General features: G+C 42.2%; 1 protein-coding gene across 1 annotated transcript in view; it reads right to left on the bottom strand.

Annotated features, from left to right (window-relative positions):
• Positions 1 to 19,098, bottom strand: part of MARCHF5 (membrane associated ring-CH-type finger 5) — an 82,744-nt gene that overhangs the window by 21,492 nt on the left and 42,154 nt on the right. Inside the window, exon 3 of the mRNA XM_089690294.1 lies at positions 6,149 to 6,279. Within this exon, the coding sequence (XP_089546420.1) occupies positions 6,149 to 6,279 (131 nt within the window). The remainder of the gene's footprint in view (positions 1 to 6,148; positions 6,280 to 19,098) is intronic.

The following is a 19,098-nucleotide window of genomic DNA, read 5'->3' as shown; positions in this document are numbered from 1 at the left end:
CACACATCTTCTCCAACACAAAGGTGAAACATCTACTTGTTGTTCATGTGCCTTACTCGGTGTAATATACCATCTAGCCAAATATTTATAATTAATTACGACTGTGCACATTCATGTGTTAATTAAAATATTTTATTCTTTTGTTGCTCATTTAATTTTGTTCCAAGCTCCTCTTCCCATTTTTCCAAGAACTCGGGAGGATCAGTGCCCTCCATATCTATAAGAATCTTATAAATCCTGTAGGTGCCCTGTTTAGGAACTGTAGTTACATTCAGCAGTTTTTCAAATGGATACAGATCCTCTGACGTCCTCAGTGGTTGTGGAGGCACTGAGACAAAATGACCTAATGGGCCATACCACCACTCATCTAATGTGAAAAATCAATCTTTTTTTTTTTTCTTTAAATCTGAAAACATGTGCAATTTCCCCTTATTCACTATATCCTTCAAACGTGCGTTCTTATCTTTAATCCATTTCCCAGAAATATTATCCTTCCCTGGGATAAAATGCTCCATTCCCGCCAAGGGAATCATAACTGAATTGTATTTTCATCCCTATTGCTTATACATTCTATCCCAAACACTTAAAACTTTCTTTGTTACTGTACTAATATTCATGTCTAATGTGCAATATTTATGTGGTACCCAAACCATCTTCCCTAACTGTCCTTTACTCAAAATCCCTTCCATATTCACCCAACCTTTCCCTTGTGAATTAAATATCTAATCTATTATTCGTGATATCACTGCTTGATAATATTTCTTAACATTAGGCATACCCAAGCCCCCATTCCCTTTTGCCCTACACAGTACCTCATACCTAATTCTTGTTCTTTTGTATTGAAAAAATGTAATAAAAGTTATAATAAAAAAATAAAACAGTTAGTAAAAAGTTCAACCCAAGGCGATCATATTCTATCTAGAGCTAGTACTGACAAATGGGGATCGACTGTCTACTGTTGAGGTGGGAGAAAATTTGAGTTCTAGTGATCACCAATCTCTTTGGTTTGATAATAAAATAAGGACTGAAAAGTCATATACAAAAAGTTTTAGATTTCAAAAAGATGAATTTTGCTGAAATGGGTGAATTTCTAAAAATAAAAAAAAAAACATTTGAATGGTTGGAGTAAAATGACAGGAGTAAGCAATCAGTGGGCCCTGTTAAAGTCTACCACCCTGGAGGCAACTAGATTATATGTCAGCCAAGTTAGTAAGAATAAACGGAAGAAAAGACGAATATGGTTCACTAAAGAGATAAGTAGGATAGTAAAATGAAAAAAAAAAAAATCAGCATATAGGAGGATTCAAAGAAATAGGAGGTGTAGCTGACAGAGAAGAGTATAAGCATAGACAAAAGGGAAGCCAATCGAATTATCAGTGCTGCCAAAGCACAGAAAAAAGGAGGAAATTGCTAAATCTATTAACCTCTTGCCGACCGCGCATAGCCGAATGACGGCTTCACCGCGGCCGGCTAGTTCTGGGTGGACGTCATATGACGTCCTCCCAGAACGCGCTCTCCTGCACGCCCCAGGGGGCGCGCACCCAGCGATCTCCGTGATCGCTGTGTCCTACGGACACAGCTGATCACGTGATGTGGTAAAAGGCCAATCACAGCGGCCTTTTACCACGTGATCAGCGGTGTCCAATGACACGCTGATCACAGGGAAATGCAAGTGCCGGTTCTCGGCTGCACTTTCCTCACGCTGTCAGATCGTGAGGAAAGTACTGCCGAGAACCGGCAGTTGTCAGAGCGGCAGTTGTCAGAGCGGGGATCGGCACCGATCATCAGGGCACTGATGATCAGTGCCCTGATGATCGGTGCCCAGCAGTGACACCCGCAAGTTCCGCCCAGCAGTGCGCCCACTAGCTCCGCCCACCCGTGCCCAGCAGTGCCCCCACCTGTGCCACTCTGCAGTGCCCCCACCTGTGCCACTCTGCAGTGCCACCTACCTGTGCCCAGAAGTGCCACCTACATGTGCCCAGCAGTGCCACCCACCTGTGCCCACCCACCTGTGCCCACCAGTGCCACCCACCTGTGCCCACCCACCAGTGCTGCCCACCAGTGCCACCCACCAGTGCAGCCCAGCAGTGCTGCCAGTCAGTGCCACCAGTCAGTGCCCAGGGGTTGTGCCAGTCAGTGCCACCAGTCAGTGCCCAGCAGTGATGCCAGTCAGTGCCGTCTATCAGTACCCATAATCAGTGCCGCCTATCCGTGACCCCTAATTAGTGCTGTCTATCAGTGCCGCCTATCCGTGCCACCTCATTAGTACTGCCTATCAGTGCCCTTTAGTGCTGCCTATCAGTGCCCATCAGTGCTGCCTCATCAACGCACATCAGTGAAGGAGAAAAAATACCTGTTTAAAAAATTTTATAAAAGAAACAAATAAACTTTTTTTTTTTTCAAATTTTTTGCAATTTATATTTATAGCGCAAAAAGTAAAGCGTCCAGTGGCGATTAAATACCACCAAAAGAAAGCTCTATTTGTGAGAAAAAAATGATCAAAATTTCATATGGGTACAATGTTGCATGACCGCGCAATTGTCAATCAAAGTGCGGCAGCGCTGAAAGCTGAAAATTGGCCTGGTAAGGAAGGGGGTATAAGTGCCTGGTAGGCAAGTGGTTAAGAAAAGGAGATAAAACCTTTTTTTTAGGTACATTAGTGATAAAAAGAAAAAATATGATGGGATCACTAAAATGAAAACTGGGCACAACACTTATGTTAAGGGAGACCTGGATGTAGCAATCCACTTAAACATTTGCTTTTGTTCAGTCTTCTCAGAAATAAATTATACTAACAAAAATAAGTTGGGAAATCATACTGGTTCTGGTAATGATGGTTCATGTTCAGGATATCCAGAGACAGAGGTAGCAGAGGAACTGGCTCGGTTAAAGATTAATAAAGCGATGGGCCCTGATGGTACTTCGAGGTATAGTTGCTGGACCATTAACTGATCTCTTTAATCAATCTCTTCTAACAGGAGAGGTTCCTGACTGGCTGACAGCTAATGTACCTAACCACAAGGAGGGCAGCAAGGTAGAAGCTGGCAATTACAGGCCAGTGAGTTAAACATCAGTTGTAGTCAAGTTAATGGAATCACTGAAAAAGAAGGATCATTGATCACTTAAAAACACACAACTTGATGGATCCAAATCAGCATGGCTTTACCGAGGGCAGATCATGTCAGACTAATCTGATTGGACTTTTTGACTATATTACCAATGTTTTGGACAGGGTGGTGCTGTGGACATACCTTGATTTCAGTAAGGCATTTGATACAGTTGCACATAATGATCTGATAGAAAAGTTGCACAAGCTAGGACTTAGCCCTTCGGTGGTTCAGTGGATATGCAGCTGGCTAAAGGATACCAGAGTGTGGTAGTAGATGGGGTTCACTCGGAACAGAGACCAGTCACTAGTAGTGTACCACAAGGCTCTGTACTAGGTCCTGCTCTATTTAATCAATATGCAAGTGATATAACTAAAGGTTTGTTGGATAAGGTAGGTCTGTTTGCTGATGGCACAAAAGTGTGCAATAGGGTTCATACCCCTGGAGGTGTCTGCAACATGGAACATGATTTGGCAATGCTGGAAGATTGGTCAAAAAAATGCAAATTGCATTTCAATGTTTCTAAATGTAAAATAATGCACCTAGGGAAAAAGAATCCCTTGAGAGGAGTACAACATTGGGGGTACAGTGTTGGCCAGCACTCCAGAGGAAAAGGACTTGGGGGTATTTATTTCAGAAGAATGCAAAATGAGCAAACAGTGTGGCCAGGCAGTGGGGAATGTGAATAGAATTCTAGAATGCACCACTAGAGGGGTCACCAGCAGGAGGAAGGAGGTCCGGATTCCCCTATATAGATCTTTAGTTAGACCTCATTTAGAATACTTTGTCCAGTTCTGGAGACCTTACTTACAAAAACATATTGATAAGATAGAATGAGTCCAAAGATGGGTAACAAAAATGGTAAAAGTTTGGGGGGGCGGTAAAACATATCAAGATTGACTTCAGGAACTTAACATGTATAGTCTGGAGAAAAGAAGTGAAAGGAGAGACATGATTGAAACCTTTACATACATCAAGGGGGTGAATAAGGTTCAGGAGGGTAGTATTGTCAACACGAAACCAAAATGAAGAACATGGGGACATGACCTTAAACTAAATGGAGGAAAGGTCAAAACTAATCTCAGAAAGTACTATTTTACTGAAAGGGTAGTTGATACTTGGAATAAACATCCAGCAGAGGTAGTGAGCCAGTCAACAGTAAATAGCTTCAAACATGCTTGGGACAAGCATAGATCTATACTCACGTGTCAAGGAAGTGGAGAGAGAGAGACTCACAGTCTGTGAGGCAAGTGGAAGCTCTCGGACAAACTTAGACACAGGCTGTTGATCCTCCAATGTGGCCTGCCTGGCACCCTTGTAATGGAGGAGCCTAACCCCCCTGATTGGGACCGAAGATTGTGATAAGAGGCTCTTTTGAAGTTACAACTTACAGCTACAAATTCCATTTCAAGAGGAGGGAGGAAAGGAGAGCGCTGATTGTAAATGAAAAACAACATGGCTGAGACCTTAACAAGATGGCTGTCACGTACAGCGTTCATATCTCTATTGCGCACAATCGTCACATGAGCTATCTTCCCTAGGACAAGAGTTCCTCTTCCATCTATGCCTCTGACGGAGCAGTTTGTTTAACCCTCTGACTGCCTCTATGCCTCCAGATGTGATATACCTATATGCCTGTTATCATTGACCTTCTGGTGAGTGTACATCTAACGGAGGTGGTGGATTCCCGTGTGATTAATTTCACATTCAAGTCCTGCACTTTATGATCCTATGGACACTGATTTAATTGAGTTTCTTTTATGGACATATATTTTTAATGTTGCAATAATTACCAATGTGCAACCACGAATGAGTTATATCAGTAATATTTGATTATTTTAGTCGCACTTGCAGTGCACCTATTATCACCTTTGCTCTCAGACATGATTGCTTTATCGCTTGCCGATTTGCTGTTCATTTTATTCGCAAGTTTTATACACTTATGTGATGCACCTTACTATCATAAACCTTTTCTATAACCTTCCCCAAAACTCAAATCCTACCCCTCATTCCCAATATATCAAACTGTCCACAATACAAAATCCAAAATTGTCCACACTATCCAATCTTCCAGCTGTGATAAATATCCGATTCGTCACTCCAATCCAAAATACCTCAAAAAAATAAACTAAATATAGTGCATTATCTTTCAAAATATAATATGTGATATCATGCAAAATCACTAGTGATGTAAAACATAATATAAACAATATTCTAAATCAACACGTGAAGTTAAAGATCCACACAACTCCACTAGTGATATTGTGAAATAATAACTCCAATAAGTGAAATACAACAAATTCAAAGTATGTGACCAGTGAGAAAGTGTACAGGACCAGATAAGTGCCACCACTCTGCGTTAGGATGACATGCTATTACCCTCTTTCATTATTATCCTAACGCAGAGTGGTGGCACTTATCTGGTCTTGTACAGACAATGTTCCAAAACACACTGCAAAAACCCAGGAGCTTTTGAAGGAAAAGAAGTAGAATATTCTGCAATGGGAGAGTCAATCACCTAATCTCAACCCAATTGAGCATGCATTTCACTTGCTGATGGCAAAACTAAAGGCAGAAACACCCACAAACAAAAAACAACTGAAGACAGCTGCAGTTAGAGCCTGGCAAAGCATCAGAAAGGAGGAAACTCAGTCTTTGGTCAGACTTCAGGCAGTCATTGTCAGTAAAGGATTCTCAACAAAACATTAAAAATGAACATTTTATTTATGATTATATTCATTACATTTGAGCCCCTGAAAATGGAGGAACTGTGTATAAAAATGGTTGCAGTTCCTAAAATTTGTACTTGATATTTTATGTTCAACCCCTTGAATTAAAGCTGAAAGTCTGCACTTCAAATTCAGTTGGATTGTTTCGTTTTAATTTATTCTGGTGGCAGAGCCAAAAGTATGAAAAGTACTGTGCCCAAATATATAGACGTGTGTGTGTGTGCGCATGCGCATATTTGAGGTTTTGCTCAGATGCTCAATTGGTTGTTAGAAGAGCTTCAGAGAGATGTCATGGATAAACATGTGACTTGCCTGCATTACAGTCACTGCTCCATATGTGACAGCTGTCCAATATATAGATCCCACCATTATCCCAGCTGCAGCAAAAGGGCACGCTTTGGATATCAGTCTGTCTGCAAGGTCCAGCATGTAAACGACAGGACCTAGAACAAAGGAAAAACACTGTTAAGTTATATGAACAGAAGCAATGCAAAGATACCTTCCACAATATAAGAATGAACACCACCTGAAATGAAGATCTTTTAGGAGTCCATTCATACCAAGTGCAGTGGGCGGTTATTCCAGTGCAGTTCCACTGCACCTCCAAAATGCCTTGTCTCCTGTGTGGCTGGTTCACACCACTGCGTTGTGGTGGTGTGTGGGTGGTGTGCACTGGAAACATTTCAATAAAATTTGTTTAACAAAATGAACAGTGCAGTGTGCAGGTATCTGCACATCAATACTGTGCTGGTCCAGCTGGACCACACCGCACACCAGCTGCTGCGTTGCAATGCAGTGGCTGGTGTGATCATTTCAATTAATTTCCCATGAACAAGGTCACAGACTGAACTGGCCTAGCTTTAAAATGAAGTTTGCAGTGTGCACTTGTGGGTTGGAGCTTAACCAGCAGGCTGGAATAATTATAAATAAGTGGCTGTGTGATGCCAGGCAGACTGCACAGCAATGATCACCAGAGCATTTCTCTTTAGGTCAGTATATAATACTGCTTAGATAAACATTACCGCTGACATATGTCAAAAGAATTAGCACTGACACCTTGCTGCATGGTTTATTTCCCACTACAGGCACCAACAGACTAAAGCACATATGTCCTTCCCTGGCTTGTATAGGCTCCCTGTACATCCATATTCCCTCTCTCGACAGCAGTCATTGACTTGGAACTCAGGACATCCTTGATCTCAAACAGCAACTCTACAAGCAAAGAGCAGGAAGACAGGTCAAGAGTATCCATGACGACAGCCCCATATTTATATTCTGACAGGTTCCCTTTAAAAATACATGTACACAAAGAATAAGCACGCCTGGTATTAAGCTCCTAACGTCCCCCCTTTACCCATATCTGCAAAGTAATCAAAAATACTTTCCTACTAAATGACAGTCTCTGCACAGTGAATGTGCACTGCTCCTCTGTCCTAGGAACCGGAAACTGCAATACTGCACATGTAGAACCTCTCTGCCATAGAACATAATGTTAGTCTGCCTGTAGGTGCTCTTATCCTGCAAGAGGTGATCTGAAGAGTGTGTTATACTGGCACAGGGCAACTTGTGTACAGTCAGGGAAAGAATTCAAAAATCAGTCATCACCATAAATCTGTGATAACATGCCTCTCGATATACTCTTGTTTCACACTGTCTGTGCTGGGTAGCAAAAATAAATCTCCCCCAGTACTCTGGTGAAAATGATGCAAAATGCTAATGGCACAAATAGAGATTAAAACAAAGAGGAGGAAAAGACACTGCAGTCAGGGTGACATAGAAAGATAAGATAAAAGCAAACTGTATATTAGGATATCTAGCAGATTTAATTTAATATGCCGTTACAAAACCACAACTAGAGATGGGTATTGGAAGCAGACATTTCTAGGAGGAAAACATTTGCAGGTCCAAAACAGGGATGATTTATTCACAATGAGTACATTTTACAGCATGGTGCAATTCTGCAAAGGCCAACCTGACAAAATATAAACATACTACCCTGAACACTGTGCAATGCTGTCCCTACAGACCTGACCTAAAGTCAGAGAAGTGACTTTGGAGCTGGAAAACTCATGGCTGGTCGCTGATGTGCTGTGACTTGAGGTCTCCTAAGATTTCCATTTTTATCCCTTAGTCAATAAAGAGAGGAGGCTCTATGAACATTTCCTGGCATAATTCTGTTTTTCAAACACACTCTGTTCCAACAGGAAGGTCACATAAAAAGACTTTCACGTTCAGGACTCTAAAACTTTAAACAATGATCTCGCTCTGTGGGTTAAAAAGGGAAAAAATATTTTCTAGAAGTTAAAGTGGTTCTAAAGGCAGAAGGGTTTTTTTTCCTCTTAATGCATTCTCTGCATTAAGATAAAAAACCTGCATGTAGCCTCCTTCCGAGACCCCCCCCCCCCATATACATACCAGAGTCCAAGCTCAATCCAGCACTGTGCAAGACAGCAGAGGCTCTTTTGGCTCTCTCCCTCCTCACTGGCTCAGACACCGCAGTGGGAGCCATTGGCTCCTGCCAATCATAGCGGTGCTCGGAAGTGAGCACGTATGAGTGCCCCTACAGCAAGCAGCTTGCTATGGGGACACTCCTAAGGGGGTGGGGGGGGGAGCCAGGAGCATTGGTGGGGGATCTATGAAGAGGTAGATTGGGCCTGCTCTGTGCAAAACCATTGCACAGAGCAGGTAACTATGACATGTTTATTATTTTTAAAGGAAAAAAAAGGGAAGCTGTACAATCATTTCAAAGTGACCCTGTCAGTACCTTAGCAAAATCCAAAAAGTCGTTAACTGCAATGTTGACCTCTCTGGCAGCCCAAGTCTACTACTATTACTACTATCAATCAGTTTTAGCCTCTATCAGACACTTCTGGGAATGTCAGATGTCTGTGCTCCCCACTGCATAATGTGTTTCCTTCTTCCAGATTGTATCTATGTCACTACTGTGTCCTGCAGTGATGCTAGTGATAGAGGAAGAAAGAAAAGTGAGGTGGGGGACACAGGCAACCAACAGAACTGTCAAATGCTGAACAGTCTGATAGAGGCTAAAGTGCTAGAACTAAAGGAAGTCAGGGGACAAGCCACCGGAGTTAAATCATTTTTTGTTTTGTTTTTTTAATAAAAATGTATGCATATGTCCACTGGAAGATCATAGACCGTACCGAAAAAGTTAAAGTGAATGTAAAGTCTTTTTTTTTTTTTTTTAATTAAAATAATAATCAGGTTTATACTTCCCTCCTCTTCTGGGGTTCCCTGCCAGCGATCTAGACTCCGTTCGGTGTCTGCTCCCATGGCAATCCGCTTGCTATGGAGGCAGATGTGTGGGCTTGCTCCCAGGCCAGGCTATGTGTGTGTCTATATCTATAGCCAATGGCTCTCGCTGTTCTCAGCAAAGTCTGTAAGGGGGGGAAAAAAAAAAAAAAAAAAGATTTGCAGACAGGCTCAGCACTGGATCGATATAGGAGTCAGCTAGGTGTTAGGGGTAACAGACAGCGTAAATGTTTTACCTTAATGCAGAAAATGCAATAAGGTAGAAAAAAAAACCAAAAAAAAAAAACCCTAACACTATCTCCCCCTCCAAAATACATACCTGAGCCTGATCTCGATCCAGTGATGTGCGTAAGAGCTGAGGCTATCTCAGCTCTTTTGCTTCTCATTGGCTCAGATACAGCAGAAGAAGCAAAGTGTTTTATGGAATTACTGAGCAGGGCTCATGAGCAAGCACATGGGTTTGCCCCAAGAGCAAGTGGCTTGCTTTGGTGACCTCGGCAAGGGGGTGAAGTCCAGACTGCCAGCGGGGGACCAGAGCAGAGGAGGATCGAGGCTGCTCTGTGCAAAACCATTTCACAGAGCAGGTATGTATGACGTGTTTATTTTAAGAAAAAAATATGAAGGTTTAACATCACGGAAAGCTGTACTCTACAATACTAAGTATTCTGTTCTAAATGTGTTTTATTCTATTTCAAGCGTTAGATGTGCCACAATAAGTGGGCCAACGTCCCCAAATAAAGCCTACTAAAGCCCATTTATGTGAGAAGGACAAACACAACATATGGTAAAGTGAGCACTATTTTGTCTCCTAAACAACTACTAAAAATTACAGCACTGCTGCAGTTAAAGACAAGGGCAGGTCACACAAATGTGAATGTTTGTCCATCAAGTCTATGCATTCTGATCAACACTTGTCTCAATCGTACAAAGAAATCCCAATGCTCTCTTTCTGCAACTCAGAAACAAAGAAAAGTAGAAAGACCAGTTAAAAACAATGCTACCCATAAAGATCCACTGTCCTTTATGACTGTAATGCTATGACACTCCTGATGGAATGGGCATCTAGGATGAGCTTTGCTCTATGATACCAAAGGTCTGAGAAATAAGCTCACAAGTCCACCTAGAAATAGTAGATCGAGACAAAGCCTGACCACTACAAGGACCCTCTTGGAAAAAAAGATCAAAATTAATCTGTAGACTTCAGATACACTTAAACAACATCCAAAGGGTGAAGCACCTTCTCTTTAAGATGCTTAGGACAAAAAGATAACAGAATATCCTGATTCAGGTGAAACTAAGAAAACACCTTAGGTAAGAAAGAGGGCTGAGACCTCAAACATCACCCCAACCTGTTGAAGTAGTAGGGTTTCTTGAGGGAAAACACAGCCAAAACAGAGATGCTACAAGCAGAGTTAACTGCCACCATAAAGGCAATCTTGTGTGTAAGAAGTGACAAGGGAATTTCTCAGAGGCTGAAAAGAAGTCTGCAAAATAGATAAGACCTTGTTATAGTACCAGACGGGAAGGGGGGGGGGCACAATAGGATTCTGAAGCAGAATGGCCAGGGCTGATATATGTCCCTTGATGGTACTTAAGTCAGAGACGTCTCCACCCCAGACTGGAGAAAAGCTGAAATGTGCCCTAAAACATACTATAAAAGATGATACATAGTGCCTCACACCAGCAAAAAAAAAAAATTAGAAAAAACTGTCCACATAGGACAGGAGACCTACTGGGAGGGAAACCTTCTAGCCTTGAGAAAGGTAGGAATTTCAGAAACAGAAATTTTATTGCAGGATCCACTAATGGATGGAAGCCACATGCTGTATCCACAGGCCCCAAGGAAGAAGCACACATGCTCCATAACATGTAGTCATCCACACTGTTCTCTGTGCTGAGTTGACGTCATTTCCGCTGCCAAGGTGCGCTCCAAGAGAGTTCCTCCAGTCCTGTGGATATAGCGTGCAGCAGTGCTTTCATCCATCAGCGGGCCCTGCAGGATGGGGTGTTCGGCGGTGTTTTATGATCATTTACAAGCAAGAATTCTTTTTTTAGCAAGTGAGTTGCCTAACGTTTCTGAAATAAATGTACTCCTATTACCGCACTTAGGTGGTGCTTCCCAGTTTTCTCTTTACATGACTGCTGATAAGTCACCACTCTCCGCTCTGCCCCTCCAACGCTTTCTGGAACACTGAGCTGGTGAGGGGCAGGCTCAGCTGGTTTCAGTTCTCAGCTGAGCGCTAAGAGGCAGAACCAACTTTTAATCAGGCCAGGAAATGGGGACTAAGCCCTTACAAGGAAAATCCTCACAAACACATCTGTTGAGACTTCCATCACCTAAAAACACTAGCCAAAATACAGAGGCTGGGCTTAGCTGAGGTGGTAAAGGCTATTCTTGGTTGGAGCTTTCTGCCTTTTTTGGCCAGTCTTCATTCACCTGAAGGTGGCAACATAACCCAAGTAGTCATGTATATCAAGTCCACTGTGCTCTGTGATGTACGATTAAGAAACACCTTTTTAATCAAACTCCAAGCTCATTGGTCCACAGAATATTACAATCTATCAACTCAAAATAAAACTGAACACCAAACAGGAAAATGGCAGTTGAAATACTGTATGTGCCTGTTGTACATAGAAAATGATTTGCAATTCCTCACTTTTTTTTTTTTTTTTATACAGGCACTCCTGCCAAACAGCCACAACTAGGTCCATGAGCTCTCTGCAATGTACAATGCAGTAATGCAACAAAACCTGGTCCAGGACCGACCCAAAACACCTAAAATGGCTTATTATTAGACTGGATTCACACCACTTGCGCTGTATTAGGCTGAGTTACTTGAGTATTGCTGGATTGTTTTGGTTTCTTGTGTGTTTTTAAAGTGCACCTAAAGGCAAAACTTTTTTTTTGGACAAAGTGGAGAGGGATTAGAACGCTTGTCAGTTTTTAATGTTATCTGTGCCCCTGTTAAGGAGAGTCACCCTCTGTTTGTCATGTTTATCATAATTATTGAATGTAAAAGTAAAAGAAAATCCCAAATTTTGGGTTGTCCCCAGAAAAGTAAAAAAGGGGATCTCTTTAAATGGGGAGTTCTGGTGACCTGGGGGTCCCCAAGGAACTCCGTAATTTGCAAGGATTTCCACTCACTTCCTTGGTTATGGGACAGGAAGTGAAGGGAAATCTTTGCAATGGAACACAGATTGTGGAAAAAACCCAAAAGGGGTTATAACCCTCCCTTATTTTAGCCAAAACGTAAAAAAAAAAGTTTTGCCTATAGTTCCAAGTTAAGCAGTGTTATGATATTGGGGCCCCTTTTTTCCCTATCTTGTTCACCAAATGGGGAGTTCCACAAGAGAGGAGAGTCAGGACCAGAAGCCATGTTTGATAGTAGTCATCTGTATAAGTGTTCTATGTTAATCTGTAAAAAGAGAGGCATTATTGTCTGGTGAGTCCTAGTCTGCTAGGGAGAGGTGCTGGAGCACTAGTGGCAGGATGGACTAATCTTTACTGGAGCCCTTTCCATTCACAGTGGAAAGACAAAACTTAGTGAGTTTATTTAGAACTGTGGCAGGATTGACATCTCTTTATATGTCACAGACTTGGTCCCTTTGGCTTCTACAATGGTGCTTATTTGATATGACACACATTTTGTGTTCATAGCGCCTTTATTGTTATATTGTGTTGCATGTTTCGGGTATATTGAATTGAATGCTGCAGCGATATTGTACATTGTATTAACATTTTTGGGATATTGTATGTCTGTGGAGCCGAGTTGGGCGATTATATTAATGGCTTATGATACACAGCGATTTAACAAACTAAAATGTCACTCAGGCAGCACTTAGATGCACATCAATTCTGAATGCTTAGCCTTAACCCCTAAAACTAAGCTAATCTTACCTAAAAACTCTTTCCTAACATTAAACGGACCACTGTAACAGAATACTTGGCAATTCCAGCTCCGATTTAAAAATATCCGTCTGCTTCCATGGTCTTTTTTGGTTTTGCTGTTTATGCACTAGCACAAGGTGAGGTTAGTGCAGACAAAGATTTCTCAGGGTAAATCACCTTTTGCTGCAAATCAGATGTAACATTAAGAAATGTTGGGATGCCTCATTTTTTTTCTACTGAAAGCACTACTATATAATTTAGCGATCCCAGCCCAGGCTAGAAGCAGCATCTGCACAATCACTTGGAGGCAGCTCTATCCTGCCACCTCTGTCACTGCAGGCGGCTCTGCCTTGTGTACAGCTCTGCAACATCAACAGCTGTGATATTCCCTCAAGCAGAGGCTATTATCTGCATCCTTGACGTAGATACAATCGATTAACATGATCTAACTGTGGCAAGCTGCCAATTCCTTACAACTTAGCTATTACAGAAATACTGTTCTATATTTGAGAAGTACCTGCAATGTACAAGATACAATATCAATAAAATGACTGCATTAAGTCAATCAGTAAGTGGCAGAATGAGAAAATATGGCAGTGAAATGTCTTATTTATGAAGCATCATCCTCTGCACTCATGCCAGCTGCTGTTCTGCCCAGAACAAAATCCCAGCTAATTTTAGGAAGCTACCTGAAGAGTTTTCAGAGCATCCTGCAGTCATTAAAATGTCAGCAAGGCAGCCAATACCCAATCACACACTCAAGGTGGATGGGGAATCCTTCCTGCTGTGCTATTGTATTCTGACAGCGGGGAGCCTTCCCTTCTGGCAGAATACAAAAATCAGTGTTTTGTGCCATAGCTGGTTGCAATGATCGTTCAGAATAAAACCAACAGGGGGGTCGTACACAAGTGGATTGATAGATTAAACTTGTGTACAATCAGCTTGCCCATACATGCTTTAAAATTCAGCCAATCCCTACATTTCAGTGGAGGCCCCGTCTCGAGGGTTGCCCAGGACACATACCTGAATGGTTATCCGTACTGGCCCGAGTTTCTTCCGCCGCGCCAGGAGTGTACCCGCTCCTGCCTCTTTGCAGTGCCCGGTGATGGAGTTGGATGGAAGGGCATCCAACCTTGGCTGTCTGTGTCCCGGCGGCAGGGGACGGGGACAGGGAAGATAGCTAGTATCTTACTGGGGAATGCCAAAGGTGGAGCTATTTGGGAACAAGAAAAATGCTAAACTGGAGGCTTTTTTTCCCCCCTAGATCCAGACTGCCAACCATTAGCCATGAATGCTCTGCAGAGTCCGTGGACCCTCAACCTTTCCAGCCCCTTCATCTGATTCCGAGAGTCTTATCGAAATACATGAAGGAAGACACCACGCTAATCCTGATTGCTCCCCATTGGCCCAAGAGGTCATGGTTCTCTCCTAGTCTGATGGATCATGATCCCATCATCCTCCTTCCACTCAGGCAGGATCTTCTGTCCCAGGGACCAGTGCGAACATCCAAACTTAGCTATGTTGAGTTTAGCTGCCTGATTTCTGAAGAAGAAATTCTAAGATCGAAGCGTCTTTCTAGCAGAGTGATAAATAGCTTGGTGCAGAGTTGGAAGCCGGTCACCCAAGCAATATATTTGAAGGTATGGAAAAGATTCAACCTTTAGATTTCACAGTATAATAGGTCCAGGAGGGACTAAGCAAAGATTCTGGAGATCCTACAAGACGGGGGTTGAAAAATGCTTAGCACTAAGTACCCTATGGCTCCATGCACACTATCATTTTTTTTAAGTTCCTTGAAGCTGTTATTAGCATTTTTTCCTGCTCCTAGAAGCTAAATAGTGTTATTCTGTGTCCATGCACACTACTTTAGGCTACTCGTGTTTTTTCAGCTTCAGTGTCTAAGAGCTTTTTTATCTTTTTTTTCTACATGTACTGTAAGAACACTAATAAAACACTAATGCTTCTAAAAACTGCTATTACCAGCGTTTTTTATCCAGCATTTTTTAAGCTTAAAAGAGAAAAAAACCCTAGTGTGTGTACCTTCAGAGAACGCTCCAGAATGACCCCCTAATAAACAGATTTTGTAAAGCTGTGGCTAAGTGTACACCTTTTACATATATCAGAATTCCAACTTGGGATTTATCAGTAGTTCTGTACGCAATCATTGGAATGCCATGCGAACCCCTCTCCAAAGCCTCTTTGAGATTGGACATGTTAAAGACGATTTTTTTTTTTAGTGACTATTACCTCAGCCAGAAGAATCAGCAAGATTCAAGCCCTCTCAGTGAGGGAACCCTGTTTACAGGTGCTAGACAACAGTTATCCTTCATACAGATCCAGCCTTTGGGCCTAAGGTATCATCGCCACAAAAGTCAGGATATAGTTCTACCTTCTTTCCGTAACTCTCCAGCAAATGAAAAAGAAAGACAACTACATCTGCTGGACGTTAGGAAATGTCTACTAACCTATTTGGAAATGACAAGAACTTTTAGGTCTTCAGAAGCCTTTTTTTTCCCCCTTCATACAGGGAAAGAGATTGCCAGATGGCTCGAGGCCATCTCAGAGGGATATAAGGGGCTGGATCTGGATCCACCATCAGCCTTTAAGGTTCATACTACAAGAGCTCTTTCAACATTGTGGGCACACGCAACCAGCGCCACCCCAAAACAGATTTCCAAGGTCACTATATGGTCAAGTTTTTCTACCTTTGTGCATCATTATCACCTCGAAGCTTTAGCTAATCAAAACCAGGCAATTGGGAGGAAAGTCTTCCAAGCTTCCCCCCCCCTACCAATCATTATAAGTTCTTGTATATTCTCTCAGGGGCTGTCCTGGAAGTCGACCGAGGAAAAACCAGAGATGGACTTACTGGTAACTCTGTTTCCAGGAGTCTTCCGCGACAGCATGTTCCCACCCGACATAACTAATTTTGTTTGGTTGTTTTGGTAGTATGTGTTATATTTTTCAGATGCACCTTTCGGTTCTTGGATTGACTGGCCAAATTCCTGTAGGATCACCTCGGCGGGTCAGGTGGGTATGAGCTTAATACTCACCCCTAGAAAAAATGAGCAGCTGATCCAAGCAGTGGGGGCACAGCCCCACTGCATCATAATTTTTTTTTTGTAACTGGAGTTCTGCTTTAATAAGCTTATTTACTGCACTCCTAGGTCATTAACACTTCCTTCAGCTTGCTCTATAACCAAAAGTCCATGCCTCTGTATGGAAAAAGAGCTGAAAGAATTGTCTGTAGGAGCTTGTACATTACATCATGACTGACTCATTGCAATTGCGATGCTTTGCAGGTTTATATGCAATTTAAAAAAAAATATTACTTTTTTTATCCTGCAAAAGTGAATTAATTTTTTTTTATTTTCTGCAAAAGGTAGACTTAACCTTTTATCGTTGTGTTTATGCTTCGAATTCTGGGATGTTTGATGCTGGCAAGCCTTTTAGGGAATGGAAAAAATGAATCCATAACACCTGCCTTGTGTAAGCTGGTGCTCCCAAAAAAAAGGGGACCTCTGGTCAGAGGTGAATTTTGTCTTTATGTACTTTTTGCCATTAGCTCTATATAGCCTCAACATTGACTTAAGAACTATGGGTTTGACTTGCAGCCTGATTATTGTCCTGCACTAAACATACAAAATTATTCTTCTTAAAAAATGTACTTCAAGCAGAAATTCCATTATTTCATGGGTGGCTGGCTCAACACTTATGTCCTGTAGTCTAGTGTGCTTTTATCTATTTATTCAAACCAAAGACTGTGAGTCACCAAAAGCACTACAATAGGCATCAATATGTGTATTGGGTGTAAATAGATTACAGAGGAAGAAATTGCTAGGGAACTAGTATATGAGGTCAGAAGACTCTGTTTTTCCATGCCCCAGCAGTCTGTCATAGTACAATGGGTGGGGTTTGAGAGTATAAAGTCCAGCAGTTTATGCAGAGCTAAAGTCACAAATTATACTCACCACTATTATATAACCAGTGCATCTTGGGTAGTTATAGCATTTTAAATTGTAACACAAAACAAGAAAACAAAATCAGTAAAGCTCTGCAACACATACACATTTCCCCATGCAAGTACTTATCTGTTGCACTGAAATCTGCTTGCTACAATGGTAAACATGAACTACCGTATTTTCCGGCGTATAAGACGACTTTTTACCCCCTGGAAATCTTCTCCAAAGTCGGGGGTCGTCTTATACGCCGGGTGTTGTGCTGAAACTATACCTGTACTTCCGAGCTGACGCTTCTGCGCATGTCTTCGGCAGCAGTAGACGATCGCTGATCACCATTCCTCGCAGAACTGCATGAGACGTCGGATACAGCCGTTCAGTGCTCGATTGAGCTTGACTGAAACTGTGACATGCGCAGAAACGTCTTCTTGCCGCTACCCGATGTGTATCCCTTCTCTGCATATCACAGTTTCAGTCAAGCTCAATCGAGCACTGCTGCATCCGACGTCTCATGCAGTTCTGCGAGGAATGGTGATCAGCGATCGTCTACTGCTGCCGAAGACATGCGCAGAAGCGTCAGCTAGGCAGTACCTTGTGTAATTGATCCCTTTATGAAATACGGTAATTAACCTTAACATTAATTATTATATATTAATAACTGTGGCAGTTCTCAGATCATCTTGGAGACAGGGAGGGCTGGGCAGGCAGGGAGAGCTGACCCACCCAATCCAAGCAGGCTTTGTATGCAGTGTGCACAGAAAATACTGGTACATCGCTTGCCGTGATTGGTTGGTAGAGGGGTAGTCTTATACGGAGAGTATAGCCCAAACCCTATATTTTAACAGGAAAAGTAGGGGGTCGTCTTATACGCCCAGTCGTCTTATACGCCGGAAAATACGGTATTATATGTAGTATTTCACAGACCTTATCTAGAAAAAATATTTTTAACTTCTAATTATACAGTCAGGTCCATAAATATTGGGACATCGACACAATTCTAACATTCTCTATACTCCACCACAATGGATTTGAAATGAAAGAAACAAGATGTGCTTTAACTGCAGACTGTCAGCTTTAATTTGAGGGTATTTACATCCAAATCAGGTGAACGATGTAGGAATTACAACAGTTTGCATATGTGCCTCCCACTTGTTAAGGGACCAAAAGTAATGTGACAATTGGCTTCTCAGCTGTTCCATGGCCAGGTGTATGTTATTCCCTTATTATCCCAATTACAATGAGCAGATAAAAGGTCCAGAGTTCATTTCAAGTGTGTTATTTGCATTTGGAATCTGTTGCTGTCAACTCTCAAGATGAGATCCAACGACCTGTCACTATCAGTGAAGCAAGCCATCATTAGGCTGAAAAAACAAAACAAACCCATCAGAGAGATAGCAAAAACATTAGGCATGGCCAAAACAACTGTTTGGAACATTCTTAAAAAGAAGGAATGCACCGGTGAGCTCAGCAACACCGAAAGACACGGAAGACCACAGAAAACTGTGGTGGATGATCGAAGAATTCTTTCCCTGGTGAAGAAAACACCCTTCACAACAGTTGGCCAGATCAAGAACACTCTCCAGGAGGTAGGTGTATGTGTGTCAAAGTCAACAATCAAGAGAAGACTTCACCAGAGTGAATACAGAGGGTTCACCACAAGATGGAAACCATTGGTGAGCCTCAAAAACAGGAAGTCCAGATTAGAGTTTGCCAAACGACATGTAAAAAAGCCTTCACAGTTCTGGAACAACATCCTATGGACAGATGAGACCAAGATCAACTTGTACCAGAGTGATGGGAAGAGAAGAGTATGGAGAAGGAAAGGAACTGCTCATGATCCTAAGCATACCACCTCATCAGTGAAGCATGGTGGTGGTAGTGTCATGGCGTGGGCATGTATGGCTGCCAATGGAACTGGTTCTCTTGTATTTATTGATGATGTGACTAATGAAAAAAGCAGCAGGATGAATTCTGAAGTGTTTCAGGCAATATTATCTGCTCATATTCAGCCAAATGCTTCACAACTCATTGGACGCCGCTTCACAGTGCAGATGGACAATGACCCAAAGCATACTGCAAAAGCAACCAAAGAGTTTTCTAAGGGAAAGAAGTGGAATGTTATGCAATGGCCAAGTCAATCACCT

Source organism: Staurois parvus, unplaced genomic scaffold (assembly GCF_062004578.1).
Source record: "Staurois parvus isolate SC_StPar_1 unplaced genomic scaffold, SC_StPar_1.0 ptg000525l, whole genome shotgun sequence".
Taxonomy (NCBI): Eukaryota; Metazoa; Chordata; class Amphibia; order Anura; family Ranidae; genus Staurois; species Staurois parvus.
The sequence above is the reverse complement of the archived record's forward strand: the minus strand, read 5'-3'. Positions and strand labels throughout refer to the sequence as shown.